At 46.1% G+C, this 17,631-nt stretch overlaps 3 protein-coding genes across 12 annotated transcripts in view; 1 reads left to right on the forward strand and 2 right to left on the reverse strand.

Annotated features, from left to right (window-relative positions):
• Window positions 1-15,657, forward strand: part of DLEC1 (DLEC1 cilia and flagella associated protein) — a 46,493-nt gene extending 30,836 nt beyond the window's left edge. For 2 of the 4 annotated variants that reach the window (XM_010712326.4, XM_085226946.1), the window contains 6 exons: window positions 70-154; window positions 658-846; window positions 1,744-1,905; window positions 2,748-2,901; window positions 3,485-3,605; window positions 5,518-6,916. In XM_010712326.4, coding sequence (XP_010710628.1) covers window positions 70-154; window positions 658-846; window positions 1,744-1,905; window positions 2,748-2,901; window positions 3,485-3,605; window positions 5,518-5,635 — 829 coding nt within the window. In that variant the 3' untranslated portion in view covers window positions 5,636-6,916. Of the gene's footprint in view, window positions 1-69; window positions 155-657; window positions 847-1,743; window positions 1,906-2,033; window positions 2,591-2,747; window positions 2,902-3,484; window positions 3,606-5,517; window positions 6,917-9,191 lie in introns of those variants that run through there. The other 2 variants (XM_085226945.1, XR_014884102.1) reach the window with 2 other exon arrangements.
• Window positions 6,587-14,509, reverse strand: ACAA1 (acetyl-CoA acyltransferase 1). The gene is made up of 12 exons (XM_031553838.2): window positions 14,321-14,509; window positions 14,090-14,183; window positions 13,785-13,842; window positions 13,272-13,351; window positions 12,696-12,738; window positions 11,417-11,515; window positions 11,188-11,268; window positions 9,991-10,181; window positions 9,712-9,891; window positions 8,880-8,935; window positions 7,974-8,119; window positions 6,587-7,745 (listed from the first exon to the last, which is right to left on the reverse strand). The coding sequence occupies exons 1-12, from the start codon at window positions 14,507-14,509 to the stop codon at window positions 7,670-7,672; spliced, it is 1,293 nt and encodes a 430-aa protein (XP_031409698.2). The 3' UTR covers window positions 6,587-7,669.
• Window positions 15,355-17,631, reverse strand: part of LOC100542691 (mitogen-activated protein kinase kinase kinase 3-like) — a 68,003-nt gene continuing 65,726 nt past the window's right edge. For all 7 annotated transcript variants that reach the window (XM_085226953.1, XM_085226951.1, XM_085226950.1 and 4 more), the window contains one exon: window positions 15,355-17,219. In XM_085226953.1, coding sequence (XP_085083079.1) covers window positions 16,991-17,219 — 229 coding nt within the window. In that variant the 3' untranslated portion in view covers window positions 15,355-16,990. The remainder of the gene's footprint in view (window positions 17,220-17,631) is intronic.

A 17,631-nucleotide genomic window follows, 5' to 3' on the forward strand; every position in this document is an offset into this window, starting at 1 on the left:
CAGGGGCACTCACAGAATAAATCAGCCTGGAGGGAAGGGCTCTGACCAGCTCCCATTCCTTACCCTCAGGTTAAAAGTGGACATGGATCATGATGGAGGAATGGTGTTTTATTCTATGGCAAGCGACCTCATACCTGACCAGCCTCTGTTAGGAGTAAGTACCTCGTGCACAGATGTGTTCAGCTGCTTTATACTGCTGGGAATATGCACAGCTATACCCACATGCTTTTTAAAATGCATCTTTATCACCACTATTCGCATGCTGCAGTCTTCAGTGCTGCACATAACAAGATATGTAAACCAAAAGGAGTACGAGTACTTACCAGCCAGGAATAAGCAAAGCTGAGCTCAGATAATTCCTATTTCATATCCTTCTCTCTTTTTCCCTTTATTTTATTTTATTTTGTTTTATTTTATTTTTAAGACTTAAAGATCTGAGAGGAGAATGAAACTTAGAGCAGTGTGGTCAGTTCCTGCACCCTTTGTCATCTGTAGACTTTCACCTTCTGACATTATTTGTATTTGGGTTACTTACTCGAGAAATTTTGAAAGCATTGGGCTTCTCTGGGGCAGTGTCCTTCAGATTCCTGGTGCTGCTGAAAGCACAGAGCTCTCAAGGGAACTGAAACTAACCCATCTGAATCATGTCTCTACCAGGTTTTGACAGCTTCAGTACTGACTCAGAGTCTGAAGCTCACCAATTGCACTAAGGTTCCTCTGTACTTCAGGCTCCTTCTGTCTGCACCCTTCAGCCTGACCAGCACAGTTCTCAAAACATCCCACAGCAAGAAGGAAGAAACAGAACAGCAACCACAACTTGTGCTTTACCCACAGCAAAACATGCTGGTAGGCTCAAAAATAATAATCCCCTGCCAGAATAGATAGCTTAGTAATTGGTGTGTTAGCGTAGCCCAGATGAACCACAAGAAAAACAACCAGTCTAGAAATCTTTCAGTGTCAGGGGAAATAGTGGTGTTAGCAAATGCTAATTATGGCAATTTAGCCTGCTATATTGCAGGTATACAATATTTTTCCACCGTGGCCTTGCTGTGCTTTTCTCATCAATTCTGACCCTGTTGTGTTGCGGAAAACCCTGCGTGGTTTCTGAACCTCACCTAAATCAATAGCCAAATGCATGCTGAACTAATTAAAATACTTCCAAACCTACATTCTATCATTTCCTTAAATTAGATGCAGACAGTGTAAAGAGAGGAAAAAAAAAAAAGATTAGCTTGGGGTGTACATGGTGACATTAAAGGAATCGAAGTCCTGGATTCAAGAATTACCTACGGTGCAAGGAATGAATGACCCTCAGCTGCATTTTGAAGCATGGTTCTCATTTCCAGAGCTCACCCTGACTTAGAGGCACACCGGTCTTAATTCTGCATATGTCAGAAAAAAGAAGACGTAACATTTTTAAGACATCTTTGGGAATGTGGTATTTGTAAGTTCAGGAACTGAACACCTTTGTCTTGCTAGAGAATGTTTCTCCATCATGGTTCAACAATTAGCTGTTCAACTTCTAGCTTTACACTCTGTACTGTTTTCATAGGAAATAGCTGTGTTTCTTTTTTCTTTAATATCCATTAAATACTTTATTCCTGTGGGAGTTTGGTTGCTGGCACGACACCTTTGTGTTCCCATGGGAAAACGTGCATTCAGGCCTTTGGGCGCTGTTTACTTTGGATTTCCTGCATGTGGTGCTGTCTTATGTGACAGCCATCTGAATTCCTCTTCCCACAGGTGAAAGTGTCATTCCACACGACCCTGGAGTTGCTGACGTATCAGCATTTGCCAGATACCCAAATACTTCCTGGATTTCAAGTGCTCCAGTTTGAGAGTGGAGAGAGAAAGCTGAAGTTCAGTCAGAATCTGATCATTGAATATAGTAACCACAGCACCCAGGTAAGCACCCTGCAGCCAGGCCAGGGCCAGGCTGGATGTGGCTCTGGGCAGCCTGGTCTGGTGGTTGGCTACCCTGCACATAGCAGGGGAGTTGAAACTAGATGATCGTTGTGTCCTTTTCAACTCAGGCCATTCTGTGATTCTATGATGAGACTGACTGCTGTGCACCCTCAGAAGGGACCGTGTTTCATCAGCATCTTTGAGTCACCAAGAGCTGCCTCCTGCAGCACCCAAGTCCTTGAAAATCCCATCTGTCCAGCTTACGTGGTGTGGTCACAGCCCACCTGTGTTTAAAGACTGATCTCTTCTAGATGCAAAGCCATAAAGCCCCCCAAAACCATCAGCTGCAGGCGTTGTTTTTCACACCACTTACTTCTGAGGACTGAGCTGTAAGATCCAAGCACCGTATCTAAGATACAGTCAACTTAATATTCTTGGGCAGTGTGCACAAACTGAATGACTCACAGTGGGCTGTATACAGTCCTCAGGGATGACAAGATGTTGTCATGTCTGCATCCCCACAGCAAAACTGAAAAAACAAATCAGAATGTTCATTCTGTGTTACTTCGTTAAGACCACAGCATCTCATTTGAAAACCTGCCCTAAAATAATAAAACCAGCAACAATTTCATTCACTCAAAGCTGTAGAATGGGGAATAAACTCAATGGCAAAAGAGCACAGAATGTAAGTACTGCTGATGTAGTGCTTGAGGTAAAAACAACCCAGCTGTAGTAGATACAAAACGATCCTTAGGGATCCCTTCCAATTTGGGATATTCTATGATTCTGTGATCAAAAATAAGGTGTCCTGTTGTTTTCTTTCCCTTTTCTCTCTTTTGTAGCTGGTCCCAGTGACTGCATACCTCACTGTTCCAGTTCTGGAGCTGTCTTGCAACATGGTTGATTTCAAGACCTGCTTTGTTGCACAGACCAAGACTAAACATGTCTTCCTGTGTAACAGGAGTGGCTGTAGAATTTACTGGACTGCTTTGCTAGGTATTGCATATATTTGAGGGTTTTGCAATGGGATCTCCTTGCTATGCAGTTTCTTTGTTCTGTTTTTCTTTTTTTTTTTCTTTTTTTTTTAAAGACTGCATGTATTCAGTATGAATAGCTGATTCTGTTTCTGTTCTCACTTATGTGGGATTGTTGTTTTTACATGAGCATATCCCTGCTGATTTCAGCCTTTACTCCAGATTTAACCAATAGATCAAATCACAGCCCTCACTGTCAGTGAGACATATTCATTTATAATATAATCCCAGGAGGCAACAAGGAACAGCAGCTCCTCATGAGAGCTGTTTGAATTTGTGCCTAGTGGGATTAACAACAGATGGACTTCAAAGGAGAGAAGAGCAGAGCCTGATTATTCAGACACAGAGGACATTGATCACTGCCCTTGATTAAAGGATGAAAATTGAAACTGGCCACTTCCATAGAAAACCTGTGACAGTGCAAGAAGTGATGTATTGATTAGTTGGCAGCCAAGGAGGTGTATTGTTTTTAGTGCTATATGCTCTACAAACCTACATAAGAGCTTTTGTGTTGCACTGTTTGCTACTTGCCTTCTTCATTGCAGATCAACAAGAAAGACACAGTGACCTGGAAGTGTTTTCTGTCTCCCCTGCTAATGGCATCCTGAAGGCACGTGAAGGGGAGCAACCTACCAAAGACATGTTGCAGATCACCTTTACTGCAAGGTACAGTTAGCAAAACTGAAACCCTGCCCTTACTCCCTGAGAAGCCCAGACTTACACTGTGAGAAGTCACTGAGAGGGGACAGGAGTGCTGCTCTGTGCTTGTGTTATCAGCTTCTGATGCTAATCCTGTGCTTCCAGCTGGTGCTTTCTCCATATAACCTCATTCCCTGTGCTGCTTCCACATAAAGGATTTCTTTTAGACTTCTCACCCCAAATTTCAGACATGCTGTGACAACAGTTGGTATAACATACTGTACGACTGGATTAAATCCCTACCTGTAGGGTAATATCTTCAACGGAGAGCAAATCTCAGGCCTGTAGTTCAGTGCAGAGGCTGATATAACAGTTAACTCCTGTATGCATCGAGCCCCTTGCAAGGACAAAGGGAGAAATGCGTCCAGAATAGTTCAGAATTCCAGTAAGACACCTACTTGTTTTGCTTGAAGGAGCAAAGTCTTGCAGCCACTCTCAAGGATCCTTCATTTCAGTTTAGGCACTCTAAAAGTAAGTTTTTCAGTTCCTGCACTTCCAAACAGCTCCTAATGAGCAAACAGAGCAAAATGCAAATTCTCTTGGGAAGATACAGTTCATTTTACTCTTGTTTAGCCTGGCGCAATGTTTGGGCTGAATAGGCCAAATCATGTTGATGTTTGGTGGAAAAAAATGTATCAATGCAATCCAGTTGTCTGTAGTGCAAAGGTTTTCCTTACAACGAAGATAAGTGAGCTGCAGGCAGATAACAGCAAAGAGCAGAAGAGAGTAGATGTAAATAACTCTCCTGTAAACATCTGATATTGTTCTAATTACATTTATGGACATCTTATTGGAATGTTGTCAATGAACTCTGAATGCTGCTGACAGTGATGTTAGACAAAGCAAATTACAGGTGAGTTATTTTTGTAACCAGGTGCCCTGGGTTGTGCTCTGAGCCCTCCAGTGCTGGAGCTATTGGAATCTTTGGGATGAGGACTGGAGCAGCTGCTGTTAAGCTGTCCTTGCTCTGAGCACATCTTGGACCAGAGACCTCCTCAGATTCTCTACTGCTTAAATTGTTTGGCAGTTCCTTTTGTCTGCCTGAAGCACTTAATTTTGCCTGCCAACAGATTATTTCAGGCATTCTGCTGCACCTGCCAGAGAGCACAGACCTTACTGTATAGCAGCCAGCCCACCTGCTTGGCCCTGGACCGTAATAACCAGCACAGAAGAGCTCAGAACCAGCATGACATTAGTAAATAATTACATGTGAGGTGATTATAATGAGTGGTCTTCCTACAGGGGAATTTTGTACTGGCAGGACAGAGGCAGGCCTTTACTATAGCAATGTCTTAGAAGACAAGAACTACTTCAGATGGATTATCTCAATGTGGTTGGTTAACACTAGCCTTAAGCAGACTATGCTGTAAGACTTCTGCTTGGCACAAGTGCTAAAAGTACACTTGCTGGGAGCTTTTAGATGTTCAATTACAACCTGGACTTAGTTGATTGTCAACTGCAGTAAGACAAGGGATAAACTTATCAACTTATCAAACTTGTCTGCCACAGGAAGGCATCATCACATCAAAGCAGTGCATGCATTTGCTCCCCAACAATTTGCTCCCTCAGGAGAGCTTCAAGTTATTTCTTTAACTCAAATTGACTTCCACAGCTAGGAATGCAATCAAGTTCCTCTTTCAGTGATGAAAGCAATAACCCAATGTCTTTGAGAGGTAGAGAACAGCGTTGTTTAAAACACTCCCTATGTAGCCAGAGGACATGAACCTGAAGCCAGATCCCTATCCCACACTGCTGTTAGAGTGTTAGTGATGAGGAACAGTTCATTCCTTACAGTCTCTTCTTTTTCTTCTGTAAGGAAACTAATCTCATCCTGAAACACAGAGATGTCCAGCTAATGTCTTCCCCCTCTCCATTTTAGGAGTGACATTGAATATGAAACAATCCTGACAGTTACTGGGATCCTGGGAGAGAAACCTTGCAAGCTACAGATCAGGGGACAAGGAACATATGATGGGAAGTATGAAGACATGTATTGATTTCAGCAAGACAATGAGGGACAAATGTCAAGGTAAAAAATCAGCTGCAAAAACAGTGTAAGCTGAGCCTGTACTTTCATTCATTTCAGCTATAATACATGGACTGAAATTTTAGCAGAATAAAAAGTTATGAGCAGAAAAATACCCACTATGGTACTTTGAAAAGTCGTAATCCTATCCTGTGCTATGACTTGTATAGCTGTGATAACAGAGCCAGGCTCTGCAAAATGATGTTTTAAATTGCAAGCCAGCCATGGTAACTGTTAGGCCAAAGCAGTGTTGCACAGCAAAATATGCTGCAAATTACAGTTGAAACTACAGCTTTAAAAAGATTTTTGTTTTGCCCTTTTTTGGGGGGAGGGAACATTGTTTGACAAGAATTAGGGAACAGGACAGCATTCCTGGGCTGCACTTTTCTCAGCACTTTCCATGAATATGAGCAAAGCCACAGAGCCAATTTAACTTCCCACAGCCTCCTGTATGTTTCATCATAGAGCCCCTTCAGCTATTGGAAAGAGAAACCCTTCTGCCTTTTAATTCCTTCCTCCCCCATGGTTCCCATTTACTTAGACATCTCTTCAGATGTTTTTAATATTACTTTAGCTAAAGGTCACTGAAACTCCCACTTCTGAGGTTGTTAAGTTTTCTACTCCCATTGCCTGAGGGGAGGAAGAGGCTGCAATCCACACTGGAAGAGAACAGAAGATGGTATCTCCCTTCTGCCTGCTTTAAAGCTGAACTTACTTTGTACATAGGAAGTAACCTTAGTGTGCACAAAAGACTCCGAAGCTACTACTGCCTCTCTACCCCCCTAAATAATTCCACCTTTGAGCTCTAAATATATGTGAGGCTGTTGGGTGAGACTGGATGCAGGAACAGAATGCAAGAATATCAAACAGCTCTACTAGTCCTGACCTTCAAATAACAATCAAAATAAAAAGAACACAAACATACTGCAGGAGACCAATTGTATTATTAAGTGCGAAAACAAGATCCAGGACAAAGAACCTCAGTCTGTTACAAATTTAAACTTTCTAACATGTCAAAGATGATTACTGCATTTCTTTTTCTGTCCATTAGTTGAGAATTTCAGTGATCGTTTTGTTCCCAAGAAGGAGAACAGATAATTTAAGATTTTACAAGATGAAATCAGTATTAGCACTGACATGTTGCCGAAGTTCATGTACTGCTGAAATCTGCTTCATATGAAGAATAACTCATTAGGCTTAAACTTGTCTTCTAAGTTAGAGTCACAGAAGCTCACAGAAATATGTTGTAAAAGCTAGAATGGCCACTTTCAAACTGCTGGTTTCTATTCAATTCTTCAGCACCTTTGTATTCAGGTACCCCAACGGCTTGTTTGTACCTTGCTCCTGTGTAAATGACTTTCTGGCCCTTTCCACTGTGCCCCACTGGAAGTCTGAGAGCAGGGTGGCGTAAGAGAAGTAAAAATATACAAAGCTGAAGTACATCTTGCAGCATATGGAGGCAATAAGACATTAGCCAAGTTGTGATAGATTGGGCAGGTGTAGTTATCAAAGAAATGTGAAGTCTTTGCCCTGCTTTCAAAACAAGCCTTGCCAGACTTCCTGCAAGATGGTGAATTCTTCAAGAAAACCCTAGGAGAGCCATTTCCTCTGTAATGACATTTTCATTTTGGCAAGTGGTTTTAGATTTGTCATACAAGGAAAGGGTACAATGAACTACACTGATAATATTCACAGAATAAAGGGATGAATTAGATTAGAAGTATTCATTAGTAGTCATCACTGTAGGGCCTGTATTTGAACTTCAGCTGAACTCATTCCTTCTCCCACGTTAGGCTGCTTTTCAGCTCTGAAGCAGGTGCTGGTTTTCATTCTCCCACTTGCACATCAGACCCGTATGATTCATTCTACTTCACACTTCGTGCCTGAAATTTGTAGATCTAGTAACAAAAACCTGAATCCACCTGATTTCAGAATGCAAATCATTTGCTAGTACTGGAGAAGGCAGAGAATGAGCTGCTGTGTGGGGCTGTCAGTATGCAGGATTTCAGTTCCCTGGATACTCAAATACTGCTGCAGCTCCCATGCCAGTTCCAATGCACATTGATACAACACCATATGCTCTGAAATGAAAGAATACAGAGAATTAGGATAAACATCAGGCTTGTACCACCTGGCAGGAAAAGAAATCCAGTAACTTTCAGCTATCCACTGCTCTCCAGTGTCACCATAAAATTCTAAGTCCATGTTCAAAGCTATCAAAGGAATGGGAGAAGGGCAAACTCAAACCAATGCCATGCCTAAATTACTTTTAGATACACTGGAGGCCAATACTGTTGTTTGGTGCTCACCTTTTCCCTCTACGCTTCAATTCGTTGAGCAAAGTGACAACTTGACGAGCGCCAGTGCAGCCCAGCGGGTGCCCCAGTGCTATTGCTCCTCCCAGGGGGTTGACTTTCTCCATGGGAATGCCCAGCTTCTCAATGCAGTACACAGCCTGTAAAGACAGGGGATTGTTTCATAGAGATGCTCTCACCTGTTAGTTCTCAGCAGAGAGCTCAGAGGGCTGCAGAGCAGACTGGTGATCTCCTCCATACACAAAGAGCTGGGCTGACAGGCCCAGGCAGGTCTAGGTGCTTCCAAAGATCTGTGCTCAAAATGAACTTAGCTCGATTATGTTTTCTTTGACATAAAATCCACACTGTTGTGTCAGCTGCTTTGAAAGGATTTTAGTATTAAGCAGTTGGGTTTTAGTGGCCTGGCATCAGCTAGACTCTGGAAAGCAGGGAACTATGTTACAAAGCCAAAACACATGAAGCAAGCTAAACCTATCAACTTCATCTCAAATGAGCCCACGGCCTCAACAGGCACGGCACGTATTTGTGGAAGACACGAGTGAAGTTTCTTCAGTTCATTAAGGATGCTCAAATTGCAACACGCTGACATCACCCTGTTACAAATCACAGCCCTTGTGAAACAGCAACTTCCCAAGTTGGTGTAAGGATACAATCGTAAGGTTCACACTCTCCACACTTGGTGGAGAGTTTTCCGATTATTTTTTTTAATCAATCCTAAGCTATATAGACAATGCCCTGCTTATTTCTACTTAAAGAAAATGAAAGTAGCCTGTACGTGTTCTTAACATTTGGCCAGAGAAATGTAATACATGGAACAAGTTCAAATCTGAATTCTGAGACCAAAGTGGAAGATAACGTTTCAAAATAACAAAATGACTCAAAGTGATGATGATCACTCACCTGGCTTGCAAAGGCTTCATTAATTTCATATATATCAATGTCATTCAGAGTCAGACCTACAGTTCAGAAAAGTAAAGAGTTAGAAGATATTTTTGCCTTATCACTTGCATCAAAGGGAATAACTCAAAGTCTTCATTTATGAATTCTACTTCTACTCCACTAACAGCAAAAGGAGAGGACCCTGGCTCCCCGTGGGGTGTCTATGTTCACATGCATGTTTATGTATAACAGTATCTAAAGACTGCAAAACATCACAGTCCTTGGTATCCTATCACTGAGTTTGAAAAGATATCAATTGATTTCTTTGCACAGAGGTTAAAGATGGAAGGGTATTTTGAGACAGGAAGATGACAGTACAGCCAAGCCTATGACCACAGTGATGACAGCAAGATACAACAATAATCATGAGCTATTTAACCTTGGAAGTATGGTAAGAACCCCGAGGAAAGCCTGTTCCACGAGTCAGATGCCAAAACTATAAAGAAAACCTGAACACAAACAAGCAAACCACACACACACACTCTAGGTATGCTAAGTGAAAAAAGCACTAACTGAAAATAGCACTATGTGAACCACTAAATCACGTGCCACATGTTAACAGAACATTGTGAGTGTGCAGGGATTTAATCCTCAGCTTCCCAAAGGTGAGCAAATGACAATTAATAACTCAGAAGTTAATAGTATTATTATAATGATCCTAGGATCTACTTCAAGGTTGTGAATGTAAGCTGCTTCTCTGGCTGATAGCTGCTAGCAAAATCACCTCAGATTTCAGTCACAGTCTGGCTTAGCCCCGTGCTGAACACTGTGCGAGTGATGACCGGTTCCTTACCTGCCTTCTGCACAGCAACAGGGATGGCATAGGCTGGCCCTATGCCCATCACATCGGGGGGGACTCCAACCACAGCAAAGGACCTGAGCACTCCCAGGATGGGCAGCCCCAGCTGTGTGGCTTTGGAGCGCTTTGCCAGCAGGACGGCAGCTGCTCCATCGCTCACCTGGCTGGCGTTACCTGTTGGAAGAAATCTATCAGCACCTCCTCTGCCTGAGCACGCTGCCTGGGAAGGCAGGCAAGCCAGGGGAATGACAGCAATGTAACAACAGAGCTGACCTGCCGTAGTGCTGCCATTCTCCTTGAAGGCAGGCTTCAGCTTTGCTAAACCTTCCAGGGTTGTAGAGGGCCTGACCCCTTCATCTTGGTGCACAGTGATTGTCTTTTGGTTGCCCTCGTTATCTAGAACAGTGGTCTTCACTGGAACAATCTCAGCTTTGAACAGTCCCATCTGCTGAGCTTTTGCTGCTCTGTTAAAAGAAAAGCACAGAAGGTTAAAATAACTTATGAGTGAGATCCCCTTTCAATTTGAATTCATAAAATGTAAATACTTAATATTTCCAAATAAGAGGGAGTAAGAGCTGAAGGACAGCTCAGTAAGCTCACAGACATCCTGAGCCAAAGGCCAGAAAATTGCTCCTTCCTCAGGTGAGAGGTGAGGATCATGTTCACATACCCTTTTGTGCTATCAGTTCAACGTCAACGAGAACGCCTGGCATGCCAAGTTCCTTAGAAGCAGGGCCAGAATTTAAAGGTTAACTGGCCTGAGCAGTGGTTTCCTCTATTAGATAAATAATTGGACCGGGGCGATGCTTAAACAGGATTCTGAAAGTCAGATTAACTCTTTGATGCCACCAGCTTTAACATCTCACCCACCACCACAAGCCCCAGGGACTCCAGGATTCTGCTTACTTTGGCAATGGTTTAACCTAAGAGAAAGGTTACTGGAGGCAGAATTGGGCTCACTTGAAGCCAAACACCTGCAGCACAGTGAAGCCACTCATATTAGCTCAGCAGTTCTCTACAAACAGCTGCTTTCAAATATTTCCTCTTAGGAAAGATTCCTTCTGTTGCAGCACTCATGTTCAGTTTAAAATGACACTGAGCCAAAGACACTATGAAAATACCATGAAACCCCATGACAGCTGTATCCTTTAAATTCTAATAAATACAGGTGCACTCAGTGCTCAGACTTGTATGTCTAGTGATGTGTGTGCAAGAACACACAGCTCCCAGTGCAGCTTTGGCTTCCTTAGCACATCACCCTGGACACAAGATGGTTGGACTTGATGATCTCAGTGGTCTTTCCCAACCCTAATGATTCCATGGCATCAAGTTTTGAAAGCCAAGATGTAGTCTTTACTTAACTACTTATGGGAGGAGCAATGTTTTGTTGTTGGTGTTTTTTTTTTAATCTGTTTTTCTATCTCTGTTCCTTAACCAAAAGTTAAAAAAATTAAAATAGAAGGCACTTACTTTTGTTGGGAAGCCAAGGCAAAAGCATCCTGCTTCTTTCGGGAAATTCCAAACTTCTCTGCCACATTTTCTGAGGTTATTCTGGGGAATACAACATCAGCAAAAAGAATCCATGACACAATCAATGATGCTGCAGTTGGCTTCTGCCAGAATAACCCAAGCTACAGGCAGTGGCTTCAATCTCGAAGCTAGCTGCAGACTTCTCAAGATGGAACTGCTTGGCACCTACCCCATAGGAATAAGGCAATCACGAGCTTTGCTGTTTTCCATCATGCTGGAGCTGATATCACCAGGATTATTTCCACTTCTGAGGGACATTGTTTCCACACTAAACACAAGAAAGAGCAGAGGTTAGTACCGCTGCTTCCATTTCTAATGTTTGTCCTTTTGTGACCCATCAAAACTCAGTCACTCAACAGCATTCTTCCCTATCTCCCTACAGAAACACAACCAGTATGTAAAAACTGCCCAAGGCAGAAGCTGTTTAAGCAACAATATACAATTAGCACAAAACTAAAACAGACTAAATTGGTCTTTGTTTTGCTATATAATACAATATCAATGTCAACAGTTAATTTCTCATGTTCTACAGCAAGGAAGTAATTGCTGACCATCCTGGCACTTGTCTTCAGATGTGATGAGAAACCCAAGGTTCTATAACTGCCTGAAAGGAGACTGTGGTGAGGTGAGAGTTGGCCTCTTCTCCCACATAACAGCAACAGAATGAGAGGCCTTAAGATATGCCAGGTGAGGTTTAGGTTGGGTGTTAGGAAAATCTCACCCAAAAGAGTGGTCAGGCACTGGCACAAGCTGCCCAGGGAGGTGTGTGAGTCACCATCCCAGAGGTGTTCAAGAAACATGGAAATGTGGGACTTCAGACATGGTTTAGTGGGCAATACTGTGGTTGGTAGGTGGATGGTTGGTCTACATGACCATAAGGTCTTTTCCAATCTTAGTGATTCAGTGATTCTATGATAGCCAGGAAAAGGCCAGGTACAGCTTAAAAACCCACTGGCAGCATAACAATGTGAAGTATTAAGCAATCCATAACAAAGAGACTTGAACGAGTTGTGCCATTTGCATATTGCAACACAAAGAATTTCAGATATGGATCCCATGGTCTTTGACCTACAAGTGAGTGAACAGATTGAAAACACCCAATATTACCATCTAAATATAAAGCCACCGCTTAGACTAGCAGCTCTTGTACAGTCAACCCAGATCATGAAGCCTAAGATGGGAAGAGAGTTGGAATTCTACCCTGTGCCACATACATACATTAACAAAGAGCAAGCCATGAAGAAAATATCCCTGGAAAATGCAAGATATCTTTGAGCAGAGGTTGTACTAGGTGACTTTCAGAGATCCATTCTCTGAAGGATAGCATCTCTTTCCTGGGAGGAACATAGATCTGCTTGGAAGGGATCTCTAACTCCTCATACACGAGCAGAAGGACATAGCACTACTTTCAGGAAGCCTATGCAAGTGCCATAAAAAGATATTCTTACCCACAGGCCATGCCAATGTCATATGACCCATTTCGGATGCCACCTGTAACAGAAGTGCACAAACACTCTTATTATCATCAAGAGCAAAAGCACTTTGAGTCTGGCTGTGGATCTGGAAAAGCTGACATCCCCTACACCTGAATGGGGTATTCCCTCCATGTTCCTTGCTGCCATGTCAAGAGATGGTGTGGCTGAAGACCAACCACAGCCTGACCTGACTCTAGCTGTAGATGTCCCTGATGGAGCTGCAGAAGTCTTTGTTCATTGCAGGGAAGCTAGACTAGATGGTCTTTAAAGGTCCCTTCAGTGCTTCTATGATCAGGCCAGGACTGATCCTTCTAAATGTGGAATTATGGCAGATCTCATCTTCAGGAGACCAAGTCACATCTGGAAGGGTAAACTCAGCTTCGCAGGGATATAAAAATATTCCACCAACAATCCACTGATAACTCCTAACAGCAGAAGACATTATGGCTGTTTTTACTGCTTGGAGAGATTGGAGGACAAATCAATGGCATACATAAGCACTTGGGGTGGGACTCCAGCCTGAGGGCCCATAATACTCCATGCACTTACCAGCTATATTGATAATGGCCTGTAACCCAGAGGAGCACTGCCGGTTCACACTCGAGCAAGGCACTGTCTCTGGGATACCACTAAAACACAAGATAAAGACTCAGCACTGCGAAGCACACAACAAAGCAAACCCCTCAAGAGAACATTAAGCCACCTGATTAAACTTTAATCCTCACGCTCAAGACAGATCCCATTATGCATTTGCTGACCTATTTGGTCCTGCACCAAGAGAAAGCAAAGTTCATCGATGATTTCCAAACTTGATTTGCAAGCAGCTCTGTGCCAATTCCCCCAGATCTACCTTCAGAAAGCACTCTGTAAGCAGGTCAGCTCAGTCACTGCTGCTGCTGATAGGTTAGCAGTGTATGCATGCAAGAGAATGCCTCTTTGCACGGTGCTCAATAAAAGTCTGATTTGTGGGCAAAAGGTGATTTGCCTCATCGCAGCCTCTGACCCAGTGCTGCTCCGTAGCCAAGACCCAAGAGAAGGAACCTCGACGAGGTGAGAGTTTACCTTAGGAACTGTGCTACTCTTGCAATCAAGGCTCCAGCTCCCGGCTGCAGCACGTTTCCTGGGTGCAAAGACATGGGCCCGGTCAGTGGTTGCACTGCCCTGCTACACGGAGGGATGCTGAAGGGATGTTAACGTCACCACGTCGGTGGTTGGGGCCACGGGGCAGCAGGACGGAGCCCAACCTCTCGATGGGACAGACAGATGTCCTGATTTTGTAACGCTACACGTTCATCCCTTAGTGCCCCACGGAACCCAGCAGGCAGAGGCATCCCAAAAGCCATCCCCACACAGCACCCATCGCTCACCAACGCAGATATCACCCAGCGCCTCAGGCCGCAGGCGGACGTCCTGCAGGACAGCTGTCATGACGGCAGACAGCAGCTCGTCGGGCGTGGTGTCCTACAAGCACACGGGATTAACAGCACGCAGCGAGCGTTGATAACCGCCCCGCCATCGCCTCTCCTCCTCGACTCGCGGGGTCGGAGCGTGAGGTGATCCCGAACGCTGCCCATCGAGCTGGGAGATCCCCGCCGTACCTTGAAGCCTCCTCGCTTGGCCCGGCCGATGGCCGTCCTCCGTCCGTGCACCACCACCACATCTTCGGGGCTGGAGGCCGCGGCGCGGCTTCCGCACGGAACGGCCCTCACGGCGCCCGTGCCCGACAGGTGCCCCAGCACCGCCCGCACCCGCCTCGCCGCCCCGCCGCCCGGCTGCGCCGCCGCCATCTTGTCCGCCTGTGCTGCCCCGCGCTGCCGCGATCCCGCCCCGCGCTCCCGCCCTCGCTCTTCCCCAGTCACGGGCTGCGCTGAGCGGGGGCGTGCGCCGGCGCCGAGCTGACACCAAGCGGGTGGAAAGCCTCCCTTCGCCTGAGGGTGGGGAGGTCCTACAGAGGAGTCTGCGTTGGGCTGCGGGCTGTTGTATGTGATTCGGCACGGCTAAGTGCCGGGTCCTGCACGTCGGTCACCACGGCCCCATGCATCACTGTGGGCTTGGGGCGAAGTGAAGGACCTGGGGGTGGACGTGAGCCAGCGATGTGCCCAGGTGGCCAAGAAAAAACAGCAGCATCCTGGTTGTGTCAGCAGGAGCTGTGAGGGGTCTGGAGCACAAGTGTGATGGGAGCAGCTGAGGGAGCTGGAGTTGTTCGGTGTGGAGAAGAGGCTAAGGGAGACCTCAATATTGTTTACAACTGTCTGGGAGGAGGCTGTGCTGAGGTGGGGGCTGGCCACTGCTCCCAGGTAACAACGATAAAATCAGATGTGATGGCATTAAGTTGTGCCAGTGTAGGTTCAGGTTGGATGTTAGGCACAATTTCTTCTCAGAAATAGTGGTGATGCAGTGGCACAGGTTGCCTAGGGAGGTGGTGGAGTCACTGTCCTTGAAGGTGTTCCAGAGCCATGGAGATGTGGCACTGAGGGATGTGGGCATGGTGGGGTAGGCTGGGGTTGTACTTGGTGATCTCAGTGATCTTTTCCAACCTTAATGACTGCACAAATGTCTGCCCCCCACCCCCTAAGGTCCCCAGGCTCCCACAAGGCACAGCCCCAACACAAAGCCACACAGAGCCGAGGGATCTGAGCCGCACGGGTTCATTATTGGGGTACAGCCGCCAGCCCTGGATGCTCAGGGCGGTCACTCCGGGCTCTGCAGGCCCCGTCATGCCCTGGCACAGCTCTGCCTATGTACAGTGGTTGCCTACTGATAACTGGCCCAATAAGAAGGAATTATACAGATGTATAGGCTACACGGTAAAGATGATATACAATATCACACTGGAGCCTTTTCCCGACAAAAGGAAAACGTTTCTCTACGCTACATGGTGAGACCATGCGGAGAGCTCTCACACGCTACGGCCGAAATAAAATATATATATATATATAAAAGAAATTTACATGGCATAATATTACATTCTCTTTTCCTAGTTTGTACATCAGAACACTGCAAGGGTTTTAAAAAATTAAAAGGCAAAGGCACCTGAGGAGCGAGTCACACTCACGTGCATGTATACATGTACATGTGTACATACACAGACACACTCACACACACACACACATGAGCCAGGGGACCAGGCCTTCCAAAGGGGGCAGATTTCGTAGAGTCGTGGCATCATGCAATCATAGAAGGGTTGGAAGGGACATTAAAGCCCACCCAGTCCCCAGCCATGGGCCTCCCCAGCACATCAGGCGGCCCAGGGCCCCATCCAACCAGGCCTTGAGCATCATCAGGGATGGGGCACCCACAGCTCTCCAGGCAGCTGTGCCAGGGCCTCACCGCCCTCATCATGCAGAATTCCCCCATAATATCTAATCTAAATCTCCCCTCTTTAGTTTAAAACCATTCCCCCTTGTCCTATCAAGAACTTGAGACACTCATTGGTTTCCAGGGACCCTGTGTTTGCGCCCCAAAGGTTTTCCAGCAGACTAGCATTGGTCAAAGAGACCGGAACTTTCTCCTGCAGGGCTGATGCCACTCAGAGTGGTGGGCACCCAGCAGCTCCTCTCTGCCTAATTTTAGGGACCCCTCCTGCAGCTCCCACACACACACACACGCACGCACGCACATTGTCAACATGGCTGCTGCATAATTGTGCCCGACTCCATACTTTGTGCCGAGTCGAGCATCACTCCTTGATTGTAACCGCTTAAGGCACAGATCAGTATTGAACGCCGCACCGCTGGAGATGCTGCTGCCTCCAGACGGGTTCCCTCCCCCTTGTGACACCTGGGTCCCCCAACTCTGCAGTCTGAGGATCATCTCCTCTAGCCTGGCAGAAGCCTGGTGTGTTTCTCTGTGGGGAGCAGTGATGGTCACTGCACATCTGCTTTCTCCACTGGTCCCGGGGTTGCTGGTAGGGGGACAGATGCAATCCAATGCACTTTTCCCAAGAGATAAGTGACACGGTGAGTGGGGACGCCCCACAGCACTGCTGATGGCAGGAGGTTGCTCGCTCTGAGGCTGACACGGATGGGATATCCAGGAAGTCTCTTGTTCTGCACTCCTGGTGGTGGTCACCATCCCCAGCCTCTGACCGTCCCGTGTGTGGCTTCAAAATTCAACAAGGCAGCAGCCACCAAGGTGGTGACGAGTAAGAAGGGACCTGTGGGGCCACCATCAGGATGGCCCGGTGCTGAGGTCTGAATGCAGAGTGCAAAAGGGCTGCGGGTCTGGCAGCCAACCCCCCCCTCCCATCGGTACATTCCAGCCAGGGCTCAGAGCCCGCAGTTGACGAAGGGGTGCCTCAGCAGGTCCTCAGCCGTCGGCCTTCGCTTTTCCTCCACAAAGATCTGCTTGAGGAAGTTGCGGCAGGAGCTGGAGACGCCGTCGGGGAGCTGGGGGTTGGTGGGCTGGGTGGCGATCTTAAAAATAGCTGCCATGGCTTCGAACTCTGCCCACGGCGGCTTCTCCGTTAGCATCTCCACCACGGTGCAGGCCACGCTCCTGCAACAACAACAACAGGCAGGGGTGACACAGCAGACAGGGGCTTGAGGCAGCACTGTGCACAGGGCTTACTGCTCCTACAGTGAAAGAGGACTCACACGTCTCGTCCTACAGCTGGTAGCTGTCTTTGAGAGGCAGCACCAGATCCCACTGGGCCTCCAGGCTGCATCCAGCTAACTTAAAATCAGGGCAACCAAAACACAACAGCTCTTCTGACAAACTTTGTTATCAGCCTGTTTTTCAGACTGAAACAGCAGCTACAGGGTGGAGCCACATATGGCCCTAACGTATCAGGCCTTCCAAAAGCAAGCTGTGGTTTTGAGTGCTCTCCTTTGGAGACCTTCAGCTACGACTCACATCCCACAGTTGATCCTAACATTCAACTCCCATTTTTGCATTGCTCTGTCTTCCA

The sequence above is a fragment of the Meleagris gallopavo genome, chromosome 6 (assembly GCF_905368555.1).
Source record: "Meleagris gallopavo chromosome 6, MGAL_WU_HG_1.1, whole genome shotgun sequence".
Lineage (NCBI taxonomy): Eukaryota > Metazoa > Chordata > Aves > Galliformes > Phasianidae > Meleagris > Meleagris gallopavo.